Source organism: Chrysochloris asiatica, unplaced genomic scaffold, assembly GCF_000296735.1.
Source record: "Chrysochloris asiatica unplaced genomic scaffold, ChrAsi1.0 scaffold00062, whole genome shotgun sequence".
In the NCBI taxonomy this organism is placed as follows: Eukaryota; Metazoa; Chordata; class Mammalia; order Afrosoricida; family Chrysochloridae; genus Chrysochloris; species Chrysochloris asiatica.
The window spans coordinates 10,408,137-10,429,884 of record NW_006408580.1 but is presented as its reverse complement, the minus strand read 5'-3'; the positions used below and the strand labels follow the sequence as shown (position 1 = coordinate 10,429,884).

General features: G+C 39.3%; 1 protein-coding gene across 4 annotated transcripts in view; it reads right to left on the bottom strand.

Moving 5' to 3' along the window:
* Positions 1-21,748, bottom strand: part of CASK (calcium/calmodulin-dependent serine protein kinase (MAGUK family)) — a 548,810-nt gene that overhangs the window by 70,059 nt on the left and 457,003 nt on the right. For all 4 annotated transcript variants that reach the window (XM_006864257.1, XM_006864260.1, XM_006864259.1 and 1 more), the window contains one exon: positions 13,661-13,782. In XM_006864257.1, the coding sequence (XP_006864319.1) occupies positions 13,661-13,782 (122 nt within the window). The remainder of the gene's footprint in view (positions 1-13,660; positions 13,783-21,748) is intronic.

The window sequence follows — 21,748 nt, the reverse complement described above, 5'->3', positions numbered from 1 at the left end:
AACTTGGCTCTGATGATTGTGGAGCTGCCTACCAACCACATGAAGCATTTCTATGGATTTAGCTCACATGAAAGAGAAAAAACAAAACAAAACACTATCCTGTTTAAACCACTGTAATTTGGGAGTTTTCTCTCACGTGGAGCCACTCAGCTTAACTTAACATGGGCAGGGAAGAGGAGCCCCATTTCTGAAGGGCATGTAATTGAAAAAACAAAACAAAACAACTGTTTCCATCTATTCAGTAAACCTGCTGCAGAAATATATCTAAATACTATAGTCACACAATCTCTTGTGTTTGATGACCCTCCAGTAAGTGAAGGCAGCCTTCTATTTTCTATACCCAGACTCTGGAGTTCTCTGACTTTCTAAAACAGTACCTAGCATGGGACTGAGTAAACGGTAGATATTTATTAAATGTTTCTTCAATAAACAAATGAGCAACTGAATTTATACATAGGAATTGTAAATAGGTATTTAAACAAAATTAGAGTAACATAAAAATAAATCAGCCAGACTGATTTTTAGCTTGTTTCTTTAAGAATCAGGTATCATTTACTTTAGGTTCTGCTTGCAGATTTAAAAACTTTCCCTCAAAATTAAGTACTATATTTTGATCATATTTAATACTAGTGTGTGAGTTTCAAGTCTCACTTATTTAGTAAAAAATATAAGGTACAAGAGACTTTCTTAGCTTGTCTTACACTTGAAGTAATATACAATGTCTCATGCTAGGGAGACAACTTCAAATATTTGGGAAAAACACTGTAGAAGGAAAGCAACTTATAGACCATAGGAAAAAAGACACAATGATTTGTGATTCAAAAGATATTAGTCAACCAACTGCAAGCTTTGCCCTGTGGTATGGATTGAACGATGTTTTCCCCAAATCAGTGTCAACATAGCTAGCCTATGATTCTCAGTATTATGTAATGATTCTCCACTAAGTGGTCTAAATTCCCTAGATGTTGGACATCCTAACCTCTATGATGCTAATGAGGCAGGATTAGAGGCAATTCTTTTAATGAGGCAGGAGCCAATCTACAGGATTAGGCTGGATCATGAGTCAATCTTTTTTGAGACATGGTGGTGGCGGCATGTTCTCAAGTCGGTTCTGACTCATAGTGACCCTGCATAGGGTGTCCAAGGCTGTAAATATTTATGGGCGCAGAAAGCCAAGGAGCAGTTCGTGGATTTGAACGGCTGGCCTTGCAGTTAGCCTCCTAGACCCAGGGGAAGATTGATGCCAAGACTCAGGGAGATCTCCAAAGAGATCTAATTCATAGCAAACCACCGGACAGAGCAGAACTGGCCCATGGGCTTTCCAAAGCTGGCATCTTCAAGGAAGCCGACTGCCTCATCGTTCTTTTGTGGAGAAGCTGGTGGGTTTGAACCACCAGAAGGCAAGCCGTGTAAAATGTGCAGTGTAGCCTCCTAACTAAATTGTCTGTCTGTGCCAGACCCACAGATACTCAAAGAAGACAAGGATCTTCCCCAAGAGCGGACAGTGAGAGAAAGCCTTCCCCCAGAGTTGGCTCCTGAAATTGAGACTCCTAACTTCCTAAACTGAGAGAGAATAAATTTCTTTTTGCTAAAAAGCCATCAACTTGTGTTATAGCAGCACTAGATAAGACCAGTTCTTGGAAAAGGACATTCTGCTTGGTAAAGTAGAGGGTCAGCAAAAAAAAAAAGAAGGCCCACAACAAGATGGATTAACAAAGTGGTTCCAACGTAACAATTGTGAGTAAGGCACAGGACTGGACAGTAATGCATTTTGCTGTCCACAGAGTCTCTATGTATCAAAAAGGACTCGATAGCATCTAACGACAGAGAAGCCTTAGTGGCACAGTGGACTCAACATTGGGTTGCAAACTGCAAGGCTGGTAGTTCAAACCCACAAGCAACTTCATGGAAGAAAGATAGACTACTTGCTCCCGCAAAGATTCAGAATGCTGAAAACCCTGGGAAGCAGTTCTACTCTATCCTAACAGGGCCTTCATGAGTTAGAATTGAGTCTATGGCCAGAGCTGAAATATTTTAGACTTCAAGGGCCATATAGATTCTTCTAACTGCTCAACACTGCAATGTTGTGCAAACTCAGCAACTGACAATCCATAAACTAATGGGCATGGCTATGTTCCAGTAAAACTTAATCTGCAAAAACAAGTGGCTGGTTGTAGCTGGCCTGAAGATCACAGACTGCTGACTCCTGCTTTAGAAAGCTTAAATTCAAGGTGGACTGAAATGAGAAAAATGTATTTGTGTTTGCTATTTACTGTCCTCAAATTTGAAGATGTCAAGTATATTTACAAAACTGAGGTGTCCAGGGTGAGTAGGATGGAGGGAAAAACAAGAATGCATCTATTATGATTTGCTTTCTCTTTCTAATGAAATCACAGTTACCCAAATACAGCACATTAAAAAACCAACAATACAGCAAAGCAAGGAAATGTGAACAGCTGCAAGAAGAACAGACTGTTCCACACTGTCTTACTCATAGTCAGGCTTGTTCCCTGCCAGTCTTTGGCATCGGGACAGATATGACCACACAAAGTACACGACCATGCTTTAGCTTTCTGCTTCCAAGGAGTGTACACACAACTCAGTTAGGAGGCTACACTGCACATTTTACACAGCTTGCCTTCTGGTGGTTCAAACCCACCAGCTTCTCCACAAAAGAACGATGAAGCAGTAGGCTTCCTTGAAGATGCCAGCCTTGGAAAGCCCATGGGCCAGTTTTGCTCTGTCCTGTGGTGTGCTATGAATTAGAATCCACATAGGATCACACGCAGTGGATTTGGTTTGGTGGGTTTTCAATACAGCAGAAAAAAGTTGGCAGCATGAAATTCAACTTCTGAAATTACAGTCAAACATAACAATGATGAAATCAGTTAAACTGTCATCTCTTATCTAATTTAAAAACACTAAATTATGTTTTATTCTTTCTTTTTAACATGTTGTTGTTAGGTGCCACTAAGTCAGTTTCAACTCATAGCAACCCCATGCACATCAGAATGAAACACTGCCCGGTCCTGCACCATCCTTACAATGTTGCTACGTTTGAGCTCATTGTTGCTGCCAGTGTGTCAATCTAACTCCTTAGGGGTATTCCTTTTTCACTGATCCTCCACTTCATCAAGTGTCTTTCTCCAGGGACTGGTCCATCATGACAACATGTCTGAAGTGTGAGAGTCGAAGTCTCCCCATACTGGCTTCTAAGGAACATTCTGGCTGTACTTCTTCCAACACAGATTTGTTTGTTCTGGCAGTCCATGGTCCTGTCAATATTCTTCTTCAACACCATAGTTCAAATACATTCATTCTTTTTCAGTATTCCTTATTCATTGTCCAACTTTCACATGCATATGAGGTGAATGAAAATACCATGGCTTGGGTCAGACACACCTTAGTCCTCAAAGTGACATCTTTGCTCCTGAACACTTTAAAGACTTCTTGTGCAGCAGATTTGCCTAATGAAATACATTGTTTGATGTTCTGGTTGCTGCTTCTCAGAGTGTTGACAGTGGATCCAAGCAAAATGAAGTCTTTAACAACTTCAATTGTTTCTACACTTATCATGATGTTATTTATGTTGGTCCAGTGGTGAGGACTTTTGTTTTCTTTACATTGAGGCACAATCCATACTGAAGGCAGTGGTCTTTGATCTTCACCAGTTAAGTATTTTAAGTCTTCTTTGTTTTCAGCAAGCAAGGTTGTATTGTCTGCATGTTGAGGTTGTTAATGAGTCTTTCTCCAATCCTGATGCCATGTTCTTCTTCATATAATCAATTTTTTTTGGATTATTTGCTCAGCATACAGATTAAAGAAGCATGGTGAAAGGACACAACCATGGCACACAGCTTTCCTAATTTTAAACTATTCAGTATCCCTTTGTTCTTTCCAAATAACTGTCTCTTGGTCTATGCACAGGTTCCTCATGAGCACAAATACCCATTATTCAAAATGTTATCCATAGTTTGTGGTGATCCACACAATAGAAAGCCTATGCATAGTCAATGAAGCACAAGTAAGTATCTTTCTGGTATTCTCTGTTTTCAGTCAAGAGCAATTTGACATCAGTAATGACAGATCTAGTTCCACGTGCACTTTTGAATCGACTTCAGTTTCTGGCAGTTCCCTGTCAGTGTACAGTTGCAACTGTTTTTGAATGATCTGCAGCAAAATTTTAATTGCATGTGTTATTAATGATACTGTTACATGATTCCCACATTTTGTTGGGTCACCTCTATTTGAAATGGGCACAAATATAGATATTTTCAATTAGTCAAAGTTCTTGGAATACATAGTGAGGGCCTCTAGAGTTTGTTTGCTGAGAGATTTCAATTGGTATTCCGTCGATTCCTGGAGTCTTGTTTTTTGCCAATGCCTTCAGTGCAGCTTATAGATTTCTTCCTTCAGCACCATCGGTTCTTGATCATGTGCCACTTCTGGAAATGACTGAACATCGGTAATTTTTTTGGGTACAGTGACTTTGTATAGTCATCTTCTTTTGAATCATTCAATACTTTGTCCATGGTGTTGCTGTTGTTAAGTGCTGAGTCGATTCCAACTCAGAGCAAACCTGTATAGGGTTTCCAAGGAGCAGATGGTGAATTTGAACTGCTGACCTTGTGGTTCAAACTGACCTTGCGGTCTGGTGTTTATTCTATAGAGCCACATAGAATCCTTCAATATTTCAAGTTAAGGCTTGAATTTTTCCTTCAGTTCTTTCAGCTAAAGAAATGCTGATTGTGTTCCTTTTTCTTATCTAACTCCTGATCTTTGCACATTTCATTTTAATACTTTATCTTCTCAAGCTACCTTTTGAAATTTTCTGTTGCTCTTTTACTTCCTCATTTCTTCCACTCACTTTAGCTCCTGTATAGTCAAGAGCAAGTTTCAGAGTCTCTTCTGACATCCATTTTGGCTTTTTCTTTCTTGTCTTTTTAGTGACCTTTTGCTTTCTCCCTGGATGTTTTTTCTTAGTGTCATCCCACAACTCATTGGTCATTAGGGTCTAATGTTCTTGAGATGGTTTCTAAATTCAGGTGTTCAAGGCCATATTTTGGATCTCTTGTAAACTTGTCTTAATTTTATTCAGCTTTAGCCTGAACTTGCATAAGAGCAATTGATGGTCCACTCCACAGTCTGCTGCTAGCCTTGTTTTGGCTGATGGTGTTGAGCTTTTCCATCATTTCTTCCAACAGATGTAGTCAATTTGATTCCTGTGTCCATGTGCATGTTGTTGAAAAAAGGTATTTGCAATGAATAAATCGTTTGTCTTGCAAAATTCTAGAATGTGATCTCCAGCATCATTTCTATCACCAAGGCTATGTTTTCCAACTACTGATCCTTACTCTGTTTATAAATTTTGCATTCCAATCACCAGTAATTATCAGTGCATCTTGATATCTTGATTGTATGCTTGATCAATTTCAGACTGAAGAAGTTGGTAGAATTCAATTTCATCATCACTAGCTTTAGTGTTTGGTGCATAAATTTTAATAATAGTTTTATTAACTGGTCTTTCGTTTAGGTGTATGGGTAATATCTTATCACAGACAACACTGTACTTCAAGATAGACACTGAAATGTTCTTTTTGACAATAGATGCGATGCTATTCCTCTTCAATCTGATGTTTCTGGCATAGTACACCTTATGAGTCTCTGATTCAAAATGGCTTATAACAGTCAGCTCACTAATGCCTACGATGTTGATCTTCATTTGTTGCATTTCATTTTTGACAACTGCCAAGTCTCCTCGATTCATATTTCGTACATTCCACGTTCTGATTATTAACGGACGCTTGCAGCTGTTTCTATCCCTTTTGAATTGTGTCCCATCAGCATATGAAGGTCCTGAAAACTTTGTTCCATTCACATCCTTACTGTCTACTCTAGGAGTCAACTCTTCCCCCATCATATTTTGAGCGCCTTACAACCTGAGGAGCTCATCTTCTGGCACTATATCTGACAATGTTCTGCTGCTATTGGCAAGGTTTTCAATGGGCAACCATTCAGAAGTGACCCACCTCTCCTTCTTCCTAGGCTGTCTCAGTCTGAAAGCTTCACTGAAACCTGTCCACCAGGGGTGACCCTGCTGGTATTTAAAACACTGGTGGCACAGCATCCAGCATCCCAGCAACACGCAAGCCCCCACAGTAGGACAAACTGACAGACGAGTGGTGTGTTTTTTTTTTTTAATGTACTTTTAATTTATGAGCTGAGCTTCTAACTGAAAGGTTGGCAGTTCGAATTCAACAGCTGCCCTACAGAAGAAACATGAGGCATTCTGCTCCCGTAAAGATTTACAGCATCAACAACCATATACAGGGTCGCTATGAGTTGGAAACAACTCCACGGCACATAACCACTACCACTTCCCACCATATCTCACTTTCTTCTGATTTGAAAAAACAAAGCAAAACAAAAAGCCTGCTTTTTGCTTATAGTTTAATGCAGTATTTAGCAAAGACAAGATTTAAAATAAACAATCAGCAACAGAAAACGTATAAAAATCACTCTCACTGGAGTAATGCTTTCCACTTCTCACTTTGTCAGCACAGAGAAAACCTAATCTAAGAGCTAGGAGGTATATTATTAGTTGAGACAACCTTCTGATTTTTGCCATTAGACTGCATAAATAATGATTGGGTTTCTGGAGGTCCATGAAGTTCATTAGCGACCACCATCTCCTCGCCTACTTCAAAGATACTAAAGAAGCTTTTGACTGATAAAGAATGAAAGTTTGCAGAAGTCAAACATTTAGCTGCAAAGCATGTAATAAGATTTGTCTGTGAGTCTAATAAAGCAGCTAATAACACCGTACACAGAATTACACTGTCCAACAATAATGGGAACTGAAATGACTTGCTCTGGAAATATAGACGTTATTATTAAGAACTTTCTTACAGTTTTTGTGAATTGTCTGTGAAGAACAATAGGTAAACAGGAACAAAGTTTTCAGTAGATCCAACACTGATATCCAACAGTATTTTTCCAATACATGTGATAGCCAGCAAATGTAAGGAAAAGGTAATTTAATACTAACATACAGAGAACTGACATTCAACTATTACTCTGCAGCTGACTTTCTGAAGTTAGGGACTGGGGAAAATCTTGAAAAATAGATTTATCCTGCTCACATTTGTATATAAACTTGCTGTTTTTGGGCTGTTGTTAAGTGCCACTGAGTCAGTTTCTGACTCATTGCAACCCTGTATCAGGTTTCCAAGTAGTGGCTGGTGGGCTTGAACATCCAACCTTGCAGTTCAAACCAACCTTGTTTTTATCTTATAGCATCACACCAGGACACTTTGGGCTAAAACTATGTAAATACCCTTGCAAAGCTCTTTGGCATCATTAGACATGACAAATCTCAAACTTGGAAAAGATTAGTATATTGAACAGCGGTCTATAGATTGCATGATGGGAAATTCATGTGTGAAAAAAATTACATTGCAAAGTCTAAAATGGCATTTTCAAAAATTTAAGGAGCTACAATTGAACTATAATCCATCTTACAGCTTGAGAAGCCATTATGTATCAGTGGGGTACTGTGATTTACAAAAAGAAATCAAAGTCATCCAAGCACTCATTTTATATTCTATATGATTTTTATTAAATCATTTAAAAAATGTTTCATTGTGAATTATGTGATAGTTTACATGGGAGAACATTAGTTTTACATTCATCCTATCATATATCGTTTCATTGCCATGGTTACAATCCCCTCCATGCATCATCAACCAACCAAAGGGTATACCCTGCAAGCCTGCCCCCGGTCGTCAGCACACAGCCCCTCTCCCTCTCTGGTTCTGAAGTCCCCAGCCACTCCATCTCTCCACATTATCTCTGCCTCCATTTCCAGCGTCACTACTTCTCGGGGTAGGGTCCCACTCCCTGTTCTTCTCCCCTGATGGTCCCAGGGACCTCCGCTCCTAGACTGCAAAGTCAATCACGCTATTCCTTTTGCTACAAAACGTCTAATTATTCACTATTGTATCACAAGAGACCTATCCGCATCTCCTTTCATCAGCCCTGCCCAAACAGATCGATACTACTCAGTGGAGATTCTACCTTTCTCCACACCCTCTGGATCTAGGTTCCTTCTTGAAAGCAAGCCTTCTTGCCTTTGTAGGCCCCTCCGCCTTTTTGGGTAGCCAATGTCCAAGTTGCCCACCCTTGTCTACTCTGTGTATGGAGGGGGTGGGAATGATCCTCGCCGTAAAGATTTGTTACTTCTTTTGAGCTACTGCATCCATAGGTGTAGGTCATGTTCATCAAATTTTATCAGAATACTTTTTTTTTTCTCTTCTTTCTTCTTGTAGTTGAGCTCTGATCATCCAGTCATTGAAGTCAGGTCAAGTGGGTATTATCTGCAAGTGTGGGTGTTCTTATGCATATGCCCTCTCTTCTTATCAGCTGTCCTCTGTGGCTATGTCACTGACTCTGAGCCCAGGAGTCCCCAGGTCTTGCCACACTGCTGGCCAGCCAAGTCTCCAGCAGGATTCACAGGAGTCTACTGAACGTTGTAGGGCTTAGCTCGCAGCTTCATTGCTGTTTTTTCCCTCAGTTCCCCTTATGGGTGATTAATGTGATCACCAATCAGAACATGTATTCCCATTGAGTCTTAGTCTTGGAAGGGGGTTTTTGGCCTGAGGGGACCCGACCACTTGCCTTAGTGTCTCCTGGGCGAACAACTTGCTTTTATTCTTGTAGTAATCAGTCAGACTGCCTATATTGTTTTGTATTTTTCCTGTCGGTCTTTCTTTCAAGAAGTATCTTCTGTTCTTCTAGCCACTCCAGGCTGGTCTGCTTGTCCTTTTAAGTGGAATTTTCCCACCTCAGAAGATTCTGGATGCGGTTCAGGATTCTACCTATGGTCTTATGTAATGCAGAGGCTCTGTAGGAAGCCTCCTTCCTTCACTTGGGCACATTGTAGGTAGCCCCATTTTAGGTATTCCAAGTAGTTATAGGCAAAAAATGGACTTACAAGCTTTCTATGGTGATATTTCTGGCTATTCCTTTCTCTCCCCCTCCAGTATCTATTTTTTAAAGTTTAAAACCTCCTTTCTTAACTTGTATTCTTAAGTGATTGTTTGTATTAAAGGTAAAAGAAACACCGTTTACATTAGCAAAGAGTGTCACAAATGCTATGCTGTAAATTACTGATACAATGAAATCATTTTTGGCTTTTAATATCATTTTAATTTTGTATCGGTAAATACCAATCATTTGTATAAGTGGCTTTGGCAAAATCACTCTGCTGTAGAAGGTTCAAAGAGAATGAGACAAAGACAGTTTAGCTGAAGTGGTTGGTGATATAACGTTTGAAGAGCCACGAAGAGAAGAAAGCTGCAATGTTCTTAGACTGGGAATGCTGTAAGCCAACCCCCATTAGCACATTCTTTAACTGAGCGTATCACATTCCTTTTAGAAGGAAAGCCCTCCATTCTTGAACATAGCATAAAGAAGAATCACTGCTTGCTACACTTCGAAGGCTTTTTGAAAAATCCTTTGCCTTTCGGTAAATTGAATACGGTGCTATAAAAGTGAACAGTGTCCAGTGAGCAGAGGACAAGCGGATTCATTATTCTTGGTATTGTAGAGTAGTAAATTCCAGTCCTTGTTTTAAGAAATTTCATCTGAACAAACAAGAGAACTGGAAGGACTCATATAGTTAAAAATACTTTCAGTGAAAATCATACATTCTTTTCAAAAAGATGTAAAACAGAAGCTAACTCTGGACCCAGAAAGAACAATTAATTGCCAAGAGATGGAATTAAGGAGGCATTCCCCACTACTGGAGAGTCTTATTTGCCACATAAAATTTGTCCAAACAGCCACTCCCCCCTCCCCAGAAAAACCTGTGACCTCTGGGAAGTAACAGCTATATATTTGAATGTAGAAAGAAGGAACTAAAACTCTGAGAAGCTGCCCTGCCCCATTGAAAATATATCAAATTATCCAATTCACAATGTTTTCAAACAAAAAAGACAATTTCAACTTCTATAAGGCACAGCTATACATTGGTTGGGGTCCTGGTGTAGTGCTGTAGGATAAGCAATGGATTGCTAACCACAAGGTCGGTGGTTCAAACCCACCAGGCGCTTCTTGGAACTCTTATACAGGGTTGCTATAAGATGGAACTGACTCAATGGCACTTAACAATATAGTTAACAGTATATATTGGTTACTAAAACAGTTCTTGGCAGAATAAAACAAACGTAGTATTTTGAAGTTAGTAGTGTATTATTAAAGTATTAGTATCAGTGGAATAGGACCACATGAAACAGAATACCTGATGTAAAACATTAAAACCATGAGTAAGTAATGCACGTCATCTACATACCTGATGTAAAACATTAAAACCATGAGTAAGTAGTGCACGTCATCTACATACCTGATGTAAAACATTAAAACCATGAGTAAGTTGTGCACGTCATCTACAGCCCCAGGAGGCCTACTACTTAGCTGAGTTCTCATTTGCTGCGGGGTTGCTTGAAGCTGACAGCTGACTCCTAAGACAGGATGGGCCCCTGAGATATTTCCAGTAGCTCAGCCTCCTGCTTTTCAGATAAGCCTTATTATTTCAGACACTTACGTGTAAACTGACTTGACTACAAAATCTGTGGGAAACTCAGCTTTTGACATCTCCTGACTGGCACTCTGTTACAACAACATCCAAACTTACCAGTGTATTATCAACTTTCTTGTTAGGCTGCAAATTGCTCAAAAACATTATCATGAATTGTTGTAGAAGTCCCATTTTTTTCCCTTTAGGAAACTTCTGAGTTCTAAAAATATGCTGCTCTCAAACAGGACGGCTAATTTAATGTCCTCTCCAAAAAGCCAAACATCAAATACAAAGTTGTAGTTTTCCAGTGCTAACTCCCAGCCAGATGGAAAAATTCTCTCTAACTCTCCCTGAAGAGTAAAAGCTTACAATAAAGATGTCAACAATACAAAAGATGGAGGAGTCCAAGCACCAAATGATTTCTAATGTAGTATTTTAAAATATTAAATTTATTATAAAAGTCTATGTATAGATGGGTAAATTAAGTTGCTATTATAGCTTGCATTCCCCACCCCCCACCGGCCCGGTAGCTTTATGAATCCAACCACTGATTAGATTATGTTTTTGGAAAATGTAATTTTAGGACTTCGTACAAAAATAATCTTAATTAGGCAGGGCATCACTTTTACTATGGAAACAGCAGTCTGTAACAAATGCTAACAGCTGTTCAGAGGTATGACAGATGGTGGGTGAATGTTTAAAACTTATTTGTCAAAGTTTGGCAGAGAGAGATAAATATGTCATTTAATAATGTTTTATAACATTGCTAACTTACAAAGTAAACATTTATTCTGTAACAGGGAAATTTTTTTAAAGACATTGAGAAGACAACCACCACCAACTAACATTTGCAAAATGTCTTTTATCTAAAAAACCTCTTTGTTTTAAAGATAAAAGAGGTTCCCTTTTTTCAGTTTGAAAGTCTAGTTTGAATCTTATATTAAGAAAATACAACTATGAAAACCAACAGGGGCTTCTCTGAACTGTTAAATGGATCTAAAGAATGTTAGTAAATCAACTCAGTAATGGCCTAATCATGGACAACTCTGATGTCAACAGAATCTCCATACTTTGCTGCAGCTCTTCCCCATAAACCACTAACAACTTCCAGTAAAGGGTCTGACTGCTGAAGAAAAACCCACAGCTGTGAAAACTTACTACATGTGACACAATGATACAGAACAAAGAGATATCTGATAGCCAATAAACAGAGGTCAAATTCTAATTCAATTAACACATAACAATATGATGGTGGTGCCAATGCCAATGATGACAAAGATGATGATGATAATGGAATGCTATAAGATATCCAGATAATGGAGCAAATTCCAGGGGGTTTTTGGCCCCCAGGGAAATAACCTTAATCTGAAATGTTTTCAACTTGCTTAAGATAAGTTATACTAACACTAAGGTGATGATCTATTTCCTTATCTTCCTGAGCACATTTCTAAACACTATGTCCCAGTGTTTTTGCATATAGGTAAGCATGTGATTAGTACTTGTCATTGGAGTATGGACAAAAGTGATATAGCCCAAGTGGTTACGAACTGGGCTGCGAACCACAAGGTCAACAGTTCGAAACTACCAGCTGTTCCGTGGGAGAAAGATGAGGCTTTCTGCTCCCATGAAGATTTACAGCCTCGAAAACCCTGTACAGGGTTGCTATGAGTCGGAACCGACTCCACGGCACTTAACAACAACCTTAACCCTGCAAGTTCTCTCTTTCTGCTGCCTGGGAGCAAAGGGTCCAGTGGGAGTTTCCAAGGCTAGAAAGATGGCAGAGACATGCAATGGGAGAAGTCTAGGTCCCTGAAGCAAGCCCCCTCACCTACCAGCACTGAACTGTGAAGCAAGAAATAAACTTTAATTCTGTTGAATCACGTAGATTTTGGGACTGCATGTTATAGCAGTTAATCAGCCCTGATTAACACACATATATAATGAAGCCAAGTTAATTATAAAAATAAAAGAAATAATTACCAAGAAAAAAAAAAAAGACCTAATTTGACTAAAACAAAAAAACTTACGGCAAGGAGCAATTGTGAAATATCTATGATTGCACTCAAGGCAAAGTTATAACGTAATGCAATACTCTTGTGTAATCCCACACTAATTTACATCACAACAACGTGATTATGACTAGAAAAGTTCTACGCCCAAACAAGTCTGAAAAATGGATAGGACATCTCAGAGCCATTAATATACTAGTGTCCATTGTGAATTGGTATACAGGGAAGAAAGAATGCAGCAGTTCCAGACTTACTTAGCCAATAAATAATTTAACTAATACTGTAAGATCTACTTCCCCTTTCATCAAGGCACAGCCTCACTATCTCCCAGAGCAGTGCTCGGGGATTTTGCTTTAGTTTAATTTGCCTCAGATGGTAGATTAATCAGAGTTAGCCCCAAATGATTCTAAGCATCCCAAAGTAAATGCTGTCTTGTTAAGGAGGGGTTTATGAAAAGACTAACATCCAAGAAAGTTGTCTCTGCTGAAGTGACCCAAGTTATCCAAGAAAGGTCTTTTCCTTAAACTGTGAAATGCAAGCATATATGAACTATGACCTTCTGTTTTTACTTTGTATCCCAATCTATTGTCAGTTGGGCCTGTCATATTTCAGGATGGAACATATTCTTACCAGTTTTAAGGAGAAGGTAGAGTGGATGAAAAGAAGCCCACGAAATATGTGGGAATCATACTGTGTTTCCATTTGCTTTTCTTTCTCTCACTCATGCTTGAGGTACAATGTGTTAGAAGAGTGGTTAAGGTAATAAAAAAAGAATCACAGTCAGGTACAATGGATTCTTCCCATAAAGATATGTCAGTAAATCAGAGTTTAGCTCTGTGCTTTTAAAAAGGTACATACTGTGGCTGTGTGACTTTGCTAGGCTATAGTGGATTTGTACTAAACACAGACTTCACTTCAGTCATGACCCCACGATGGGCGATTAACCCACATTTCCCATCGATTTCAGGTAACTGAACAAAGATGGTTCTGATGGCGATCTGGCAATTCAAATAAGGTGAAAAGGTAGGCTAGATTTCCAGTTTATCACAAAATATGAAGAAGAAGACAGACTTACATCTAGGAGTGTGTGCAGATGCTGATCCTGGAAAACACTGTGTAGAAAATCTAAATCCTTTTCACTGCAGTCGGTAAGTGCATGGATTTCTTCCAGGCTGTCTAGCACCTGTGAGACTGCTCCTATGGTGAACAAACAAAAAGGAAACAACCAGTTTCAGAGTCAGTGTAAAACCAACCTTTGGAACAGCAACTTGTTTATAATTAAGAACAATGAACTAGCTTCAGAACTTCAAAGGCTCATGTCTTTACTGCCGGGCAGACTTAAATGAGTTTCTTATCATTTTAAGATAGAGGCTTTTCAGTGAACAAACACATGTTCTTAACCATGCATATGTGGGCTCTTCATTCTTCAAACCTGTCGAACGTGTCTCCAACTACAACTGAACTGCTAGAAGATCGGGGTGCCGCAAGTTATAAATCAGGAAGGGAGTGTGGGTTTGATGACACCGTGGCTTTTCAACATAAAGTGCCTGAGTAAATTCCATTATCTTTGAATTTTCATTTGTCCACTAACTTCTTTGAAGCCCTTTCGCATTACAGAAAAAAAAAGGCATATCTTTTACACAGGTGCAGCCCATCAAGAACTGACAGTAACGCCAACTCTCCAGCGGAGGGACAAACCTTCAATTTGGAGCTTTTGCTATTCAAAACAGGGGTCTTCGGATTTTTAAGGCTCAATATAACTCCCAGTCCTTTCTACTTATTCTTTACATACAAAATCATGAGAACAAAGTCATTTTCATTCTGTCAGATCCTTCTTATTTAGAAGACAAAGACAAAGGGTAAGTATACGAGTGACACAATTATCTTACTAGTATTAGGGCAAATCATTTTTGTAGGGTAAAGCGAATGGGTAGTCTGGTCACTTTGTTTATATTCCCTTTTATATCCAGGATATCAGGAAGGTATCAGCAAAGAAAGATACGTACTGATGAGTAACAAAGGCAATTTACACAGTCTTTAAAAATGAGTTTACTCTGTAGATAGCACACATACATACGCCATGGAAAGAAATGCACCCTGAGAGGCGAGACTTCACATCGTTAGTGTTTATTAGAGATACTCTAAGAATAAATGCCTTATTGCACATTTAAGTCATTAGAGCAGTGGTTCTCAACTGGGGAAGATTTTGTCCGTCACCCCACACTGCAATCAATGTCTGGAGACAGTTTTGGTTGTCACATCTGATGGCAAGTGCTACTGAGATCTTGTGAGTAGAGGCCATGGATGCTGCTAAATATCCTACAGTTCACATGACAGATGCTCTGCAACAAAGAATTATCAGCCCCCAAATGTCATAGTGCTGAGGTTGAGAAACCCTGTTTTAGATAAACATACCAATCTTGAATCTTTCTGTTTTGAAACTCTATGCTGTTTCTAATTACCTCTTGTCTTGGACCATATATTCCACTCTTGTTCTCTTATTGAAGAGTGCAAATTATTATCATTTTTTCCATAAAGCAATCTGGTAAAATTTATCAAAGAACTTTAAGAATTTTCATGTACTTTGACTCAGTAATTCCATTTATAAAAACCTAATGTTCAGGAAACAATGGGAGATATATATGTTTTTTCATCCAACAATTCCTACACACTGTTTTGTGACACTTTCTTGCAGTCCCCACAATCTAACAGTCTCTACTCATTTCCTCCTTGTGTTTGTTTACTGTTCCCATTCATCCTTCTTCCCTGTTCCTTCCTGTCATCTCAGCTTTATTCCTGGGCAAATGCTGCCCATTTGATCTTCTATGGCTGCTTAGTGTTCTGAAGAGTGTGGACCTCTCTGGTGTCATTGGTCATTTTACAGGCCTGTCTCCTTTGACTGAAAGTCACAACATGGGGCTGAGCTTAGACTATTGGTTTTAGCAGCATTATATAATAATTTGGGGCTTAGGTCCCAAATCAGGTGGTTAGTGTAGCTAATGTTTTTCACATCTAACATTTTATTTGGAGTTAACTGCAGTTCACATGTAATTGTGAGAGATAATACAAAGAGATCCCAGTTTTCCCCAATGGTGGTGGCTGTTGTTAAGTGCCGTCAAGTTGATTCCGACCCATAGCAACCAAGGGTTTCCCAGGAGCAGCTGGTGGGTTTGAACTGCTGACTTTGTGGTTCATAGTTCAGTGCTGATCTTACAGCGTCACAATCTTACAAAACTATAGTACACGATCACAACCAGGATACTGACTATGATAAAATCAAAGCACAGAAAATGTCCATCATGACTTACGTTGTCCTTTCATGTTGTTGTTGTTGTTAAGTGCTGTGGAGTCAATTCTGACTCATAGCAACTCTGTATAGGGTTTCTGAGGCTGTAAATCTTTGCGGGAGCAGAAAACCTCATCTTTCTCCCATGGGTTCGAATTGCTGACCTTGTGGTTCTCAATCTAGTGCTTATCCTACAGAGAGCCCTTTCATAGTTATTTCCTTCCTATTCCCACCCCCTCCGAAACCCTAGCAATCATCAATCTAAAGCTGGTTTCCATTTCTAAAATTTTTTCATTTCAAGGATGTTATATAAATGAAGGAGTCTTGGTGTGGTGCTGTAGGCTAAGCACTGGACTTGTTAAGCACAAGGTCAGCAGTTCAAATTCATCAGCTGCTCCTTGGAAACCCTATACAGGGTCGCTAAGAATTGGAACCGACTTAATGGCACTTAACAACAACAATATAAATGAAGTTTATATAGTATGTAACCTTTTGGGATTTTTTTTTTCCCCCCCACTCAGCATAATTCTTTGGAGATTTTATCCAGGTTATTGTGCATATCAATAGCTCATTGTTTTTTAAAAAACAAATTCAAATAAATTATTGTTAAGTAGTATTCAGTGGTAATGGAATTTATTTGACCACTTATCTGTTGAAGGATCTGTGGCTAATTTTTACTTATGAATGATAACTGTAGCTGCCTGATTACTGGTATTCTTTCACTGAAAATATTAAGTAGACATTAAATGTGTTAAAAAAGGTGCAAGGCAGAAAGCAGCCCTCATGTTCCTTGGTATTTGTGAGAAGGGATTGGACTAATCTACTTCCTTCTATCATTGTCCTCAGGACTTTTACTTTGTTCAGAGTGGCCACCCTCCGCCCCTCAACCATCCCCTTCAAATCTGGAAATTAGTTCAAAGCCAGCTCTCTCTTCATTCCTTACTGCAAATTCCAAATGTCCCCCTGAACCCCTGAGCCCAGCACGTCATCAACAGCGGAACTAGATGATACTAGGTTCATAAAGATACTACAGCCAGTTTTTTAAAGTTCTCCACTTAGGAAGCTGCAATAGCAAAACTACTAAAGTGTTCTTTTTTTTTTTTAGTACATTAAAGCAAGTCAAACATACCCAGTTATTATTTTCACTCAATTATCTTAGTGAAATATTATCTAATTTTATTACATCTATCCAGCATTGTTTATGATGATATATCTTCTACACAAAATCCAAACCCACTGCCATCAGGTCAAGTCTGACTCTTGAGATTGTAAATCTTTACCTGAGAAGTCAATCTCATCTTTCTCTCACAGAGGGGTTGGTGGGTTTGAACCACTGACTTTGTGGTTAGCAGCCTAATGCCTAACTCACAGGAACACCAGGGCTCCTTGTCTTCTATATTGTTGTTTGGTGGTGGCGTTAAGTTCCATCAACTCAGTTCCGACTCATAGCGATCCTGTATAGGGTTTCTAAGGAGCAACTAATGTGTTTGAACCACCCATCTTGTGGTCAGCAGTCCAGTGCTTATCTATGGTGCCATACTAGGACTCTTGTCTTCTCTATAGCAGTTCATTGTTGTTGTTAAGTGCTATCGAGTCGATTCCGACCCATAGCAACACTGTATAGGGTTTTCAATGAGCGACTGGTGAGCTTGAACCGCCGACCTTGTGATTCAAACGACTTTGCAGTCTGGCGCATTAACCCACAGCGCCACACCAGGATTCCAGTTTATCAGTACGATACAATTTCAGGGGAAAACCCTTGTCTCAAGTGACCACTAAGATGGCAAGTCTAAGACTCAATGGATTCCCAACACATGTGCACTTGTTTACGCTTCCTTTCTGAGCTATTTTATTCATTTGTAACATTCACAGAGTATGCATTGAATTAAGTACATAAGGAAAAACTAATAGCAACAGCTATTTTTGATTGTTTATTATGATGTAGCAGGCACATTCTCAGGGCAATGTAGGAAAGTAGCTACATTATCTTACTTTTCTAGCTAGTTAGAAAAGTAGCTTGAGGCTCAGAGAGACCATGTAAGGTAACAGACAGTAGTAGTGTCAGGACTCAATCCTGGTGGGTTTGGCTCTAAAGTCTAAACTCTGCCTAAATTACTACAATAATTGGCTATACTAGGAGACATACAGGGGACTGTCAACAAGAAGTTAAGTGCTACTTACTTACGCATGGAGATGGAGGTTAGAAAAGAACGAGAGTAATGCCCTATTACGTCAGCTAAGACCCCAAACCTTTAGAGACCATTCATTCTATTTGCCAGGTAACAAGCAGGGGGTTCAAAGATGAGGGACATATGACACCTGTCCTTGTGAAGCTAGCTGTAAATATCTAAGTGACTATTTTGTTGTTGTTGCTAGGTGTCATCGAGTCGGTACTGACTCATGGCGACCTTATGCACAGCAGAATGAAACACTGCCCGATCCTGGGCCAACCTCTCTACTGTTGCCACACTTGAATCCATTGATGCTGCCACTGGGCCAATCCATCTCGCTGGAGGTCTTACTCGTTTTCTCTGACCCTCCACCTTACCAAACATGATATCCTTCTCCAGCAACTGGTCCCTTCTGACAATCTGTCCAAAGTATGGGAGACGAAGTTTGGCCATCTTGGCCTCCAAGGATCACTCTAGCTGCACTTTTCCCAAAACGGATCTATTGGTTCTTCTGGCAGCCCATGGCACTTTCAATAGTCTCCTCCAACACCGTAACTCAAATGCATCAATTCTTCTACGGTCTTCCTTATTCACTGTCCAGCTTCACAGACATTTGAGGTTATTGAAAATGCCATGACTCGGGTCAGGTGCACCTTAGTCCTCGAAGACATCTTTGCTCTTCAACACTTTAAAAAGGTCTTGTGCAGCAGATTTGCCTAATGCAATATGTTGTTTGATTTCTTGACTGCTGCTTCTGTGAGTGTTGATAGTTGATCCAAGAAGAATGAAGTCCTTGACAACTTCAATCTTTTCTCTGTTGATAAGAATGTTGTTTATTGGTCCAGTGGTGAGGATTTTTGCTTTCTTTACATTGAGATGTAATCCATACTGAAGGCTGTGCTCTCTTTCTTTTTAATGTTTTAAGTGCTCTTCACTTTCAGCAAGTAAGGTTGTATCATCTGCATATCTGCCATTCATAGGGTTTTCATTGACTAAATATTCAGAAGTAGTTTGTCACTCCGTCTTCCTAATCTGTCTTTGTCTGGAAGCTCATCTGAAACCTGTCCACCATGGGTGACCCTGCTGGTATTTAAAATACCGGTGGCATAGCTTTCAGAATCACAGCAACTCACAAGCCACCACAGTATGACAAACTGGCAAATGAGTGGTGGTGACAGTGACTATACCATGAAGTAAACCACATAAAAGATATGGCACAGAAATAAATAGGCTGCCTACAGAGAAGCTAGGAAGCCTCCTAGAGGATGCAGATGAACAGCAACTCATCACCTTCACAGAGGGACTGAATTGCTCCGACACGGACCCAGTGGATGTTTTTCCAGTCGGCAAGACCCACAATCTCAACAGATCTTTTCATCCGTCTTTGGATCTGTCACCTTCTGTAAACCTATTTTTAATCTTGTACCTAAGTGTGATTAATTCCATGGCTTTTCTAACCTGAAAAGGAGCATTTCCATAGCTGTACTCAAGTTAATCTATTTCAAGCTCTGAAAAGTGTCCATAATTTCAAGTTTCTGCAATTTGGAAGGAAAATTATAGTTTTCAGTTCATTTCCCCTTCATCGTTTTAGATTGAACAGACACAAATATTTTGGTCTAATTGAAGAATCCTACTGTACCTATGATCATTTTAACCTTTAATATCTTCCTTTAAAACCTTTCCTAGATTGGTTATTTACTGATTTGGATATGACTTCGATAACCAGAGAACACATTCTTAGTCTGACAGATGTGTAAACTCTAATTCAGTATCAGGTCCATTTCACAGTTTAACAATTCATTTATAAAATATAAACGGACACAAAGGCATGTCTGGCATGTCTCCAGTGCTATTTGTTTTAGACTGAAACATCAAGACAGATGTGATAACTAATATAATAAATATAATGAACATACAGGCTCTTAAGCTGTTAACAGGATTAATTTTGTAGAGTCGATACTGTCATAGCTGAAACATTACTATATCGATATATATTGAAATATCAATATTTCAATAAAAATGATTCCATTTTCTTAGGATATTTTCTCCCATAAAGGTCTCTGAAGATCCTTACAACCTTGAAAAAACTCCCCACAATAAATAAAAAGCATGAGTTCACCTCAAACCCAATGCCACTGAGTCAATGCCACTTACTGCTGTTGTTAAGTGCCATCAAGTCGGTACCAACTCATAGCGACCCTGTTATAGGGTTTACAAGGAGCTGCTGGTGGATTTGAACTGTTGACCTTGTGGTTTGCAGTCCAGTGCGTCCTACAGCGTCACTCAGAGAGACCCTATACAGGCTTTCTAACACTGTAAATCTTTATAGGAGCAGACAGCCTCATATTTCTTCCATGAAGCAGCTGGCAGCTTTGAACCGCTGACTTTCAGAGGGTAGTTTATTTAATGGCAGGACTCTATCGCCTATTTGTTGCTGTATCCTTGGCTGCCCATTACAGAGGGTGTTGTACAAAACAACATTTAATTTTTAAAAATGTGTTCAAATAACTTCTTTTTCTAAGCAAATTTTAAATGATTGCAAACAAAGCATTAGAATGAAAGATTTCACCACAGGAGTTTCCTTTTATTTATGGTACCATCTATATTTTCCTTAAAGTTCTAATGAAAACAATTAGAATGCTTATATTGGTATGGTGCTGGTGGTGGTAATGTGCCATGGAGTCGGTTCTGACTCATGGCGACCCTTTAGGGTTTCTGAGGCTGTAAATCTTTATGAGAGCAGAAAGCTTCACCTTTCTCCTATGGAGCGGCTGGTAGATTTGAACTGTTGACCTTGCAGTTAGCAGCCCAACTCATAACCCACTATAAGTGGTAAAACAGTTTGAAATTTCCACAGTGCTTTTATAATCATGACCTTATATGAGTCTATAGAAATCTTGTCATGCAGTCAAGCATGTTTTTTATTTGAAAACTCTGAAAGCTCAGTAGGGTTCAATGACATGTTCAAAGGCCACAGTGTACTCTCTCAAAACAGACTGTCTTCTCCTAAAACTATGCTTAAGGAGCTCTGGTAGCGCAGTGGTTACGAATAGGCTGCTAACCTCAAGGTTGGCAGTTCGAAACTACCAGCCATTCCGCAGAAGAAAGATGAGGCTTTCTGCTCCCATAAAGATTTACAGCCTCGGAAACCCTGTGCAGGGTCACTATGTGTCGGAACCGACTCCACGGTACTTAACAACAACAACAACAAAACTATGCTTGGTGTGGCGCTGTGGGACTCCTGGTATGACGCGTGGATTAATGCACTTGGTTTGAACTGCAAGGTCGGTGGTTCAAGCTCATCAGCTGCTCCTCAGAAACCCTATATGGGGTCGCTATGGTTTGGAACCGACTCGGCGGCACTTTAACAACAACAACAAAACTATGCTTTACTCGCTTTAACCTCAATTTTATTCATCATGTAAGGTTTATTTTCTAGCCTTTAGACCAAACACTCACATTAATAACTTATTAGAAAATAATCAATCTCTGCCTTCAGAGTAGTATTTGATTTTAACTTTTGTGTAATCAATTGGTAATTCAATATTAGGTTGATTAACCTATATATATTTTTTTTAATTTAAGGTTTTTATTGTGGATTGAGTAAAAGTTTACAGGGCACATCATCAGTTTCACATTCAACAATTCATATAACTTGTTTCATTACATTGATTATAATCCCCTCCATATACCATCAGTTAAAAGT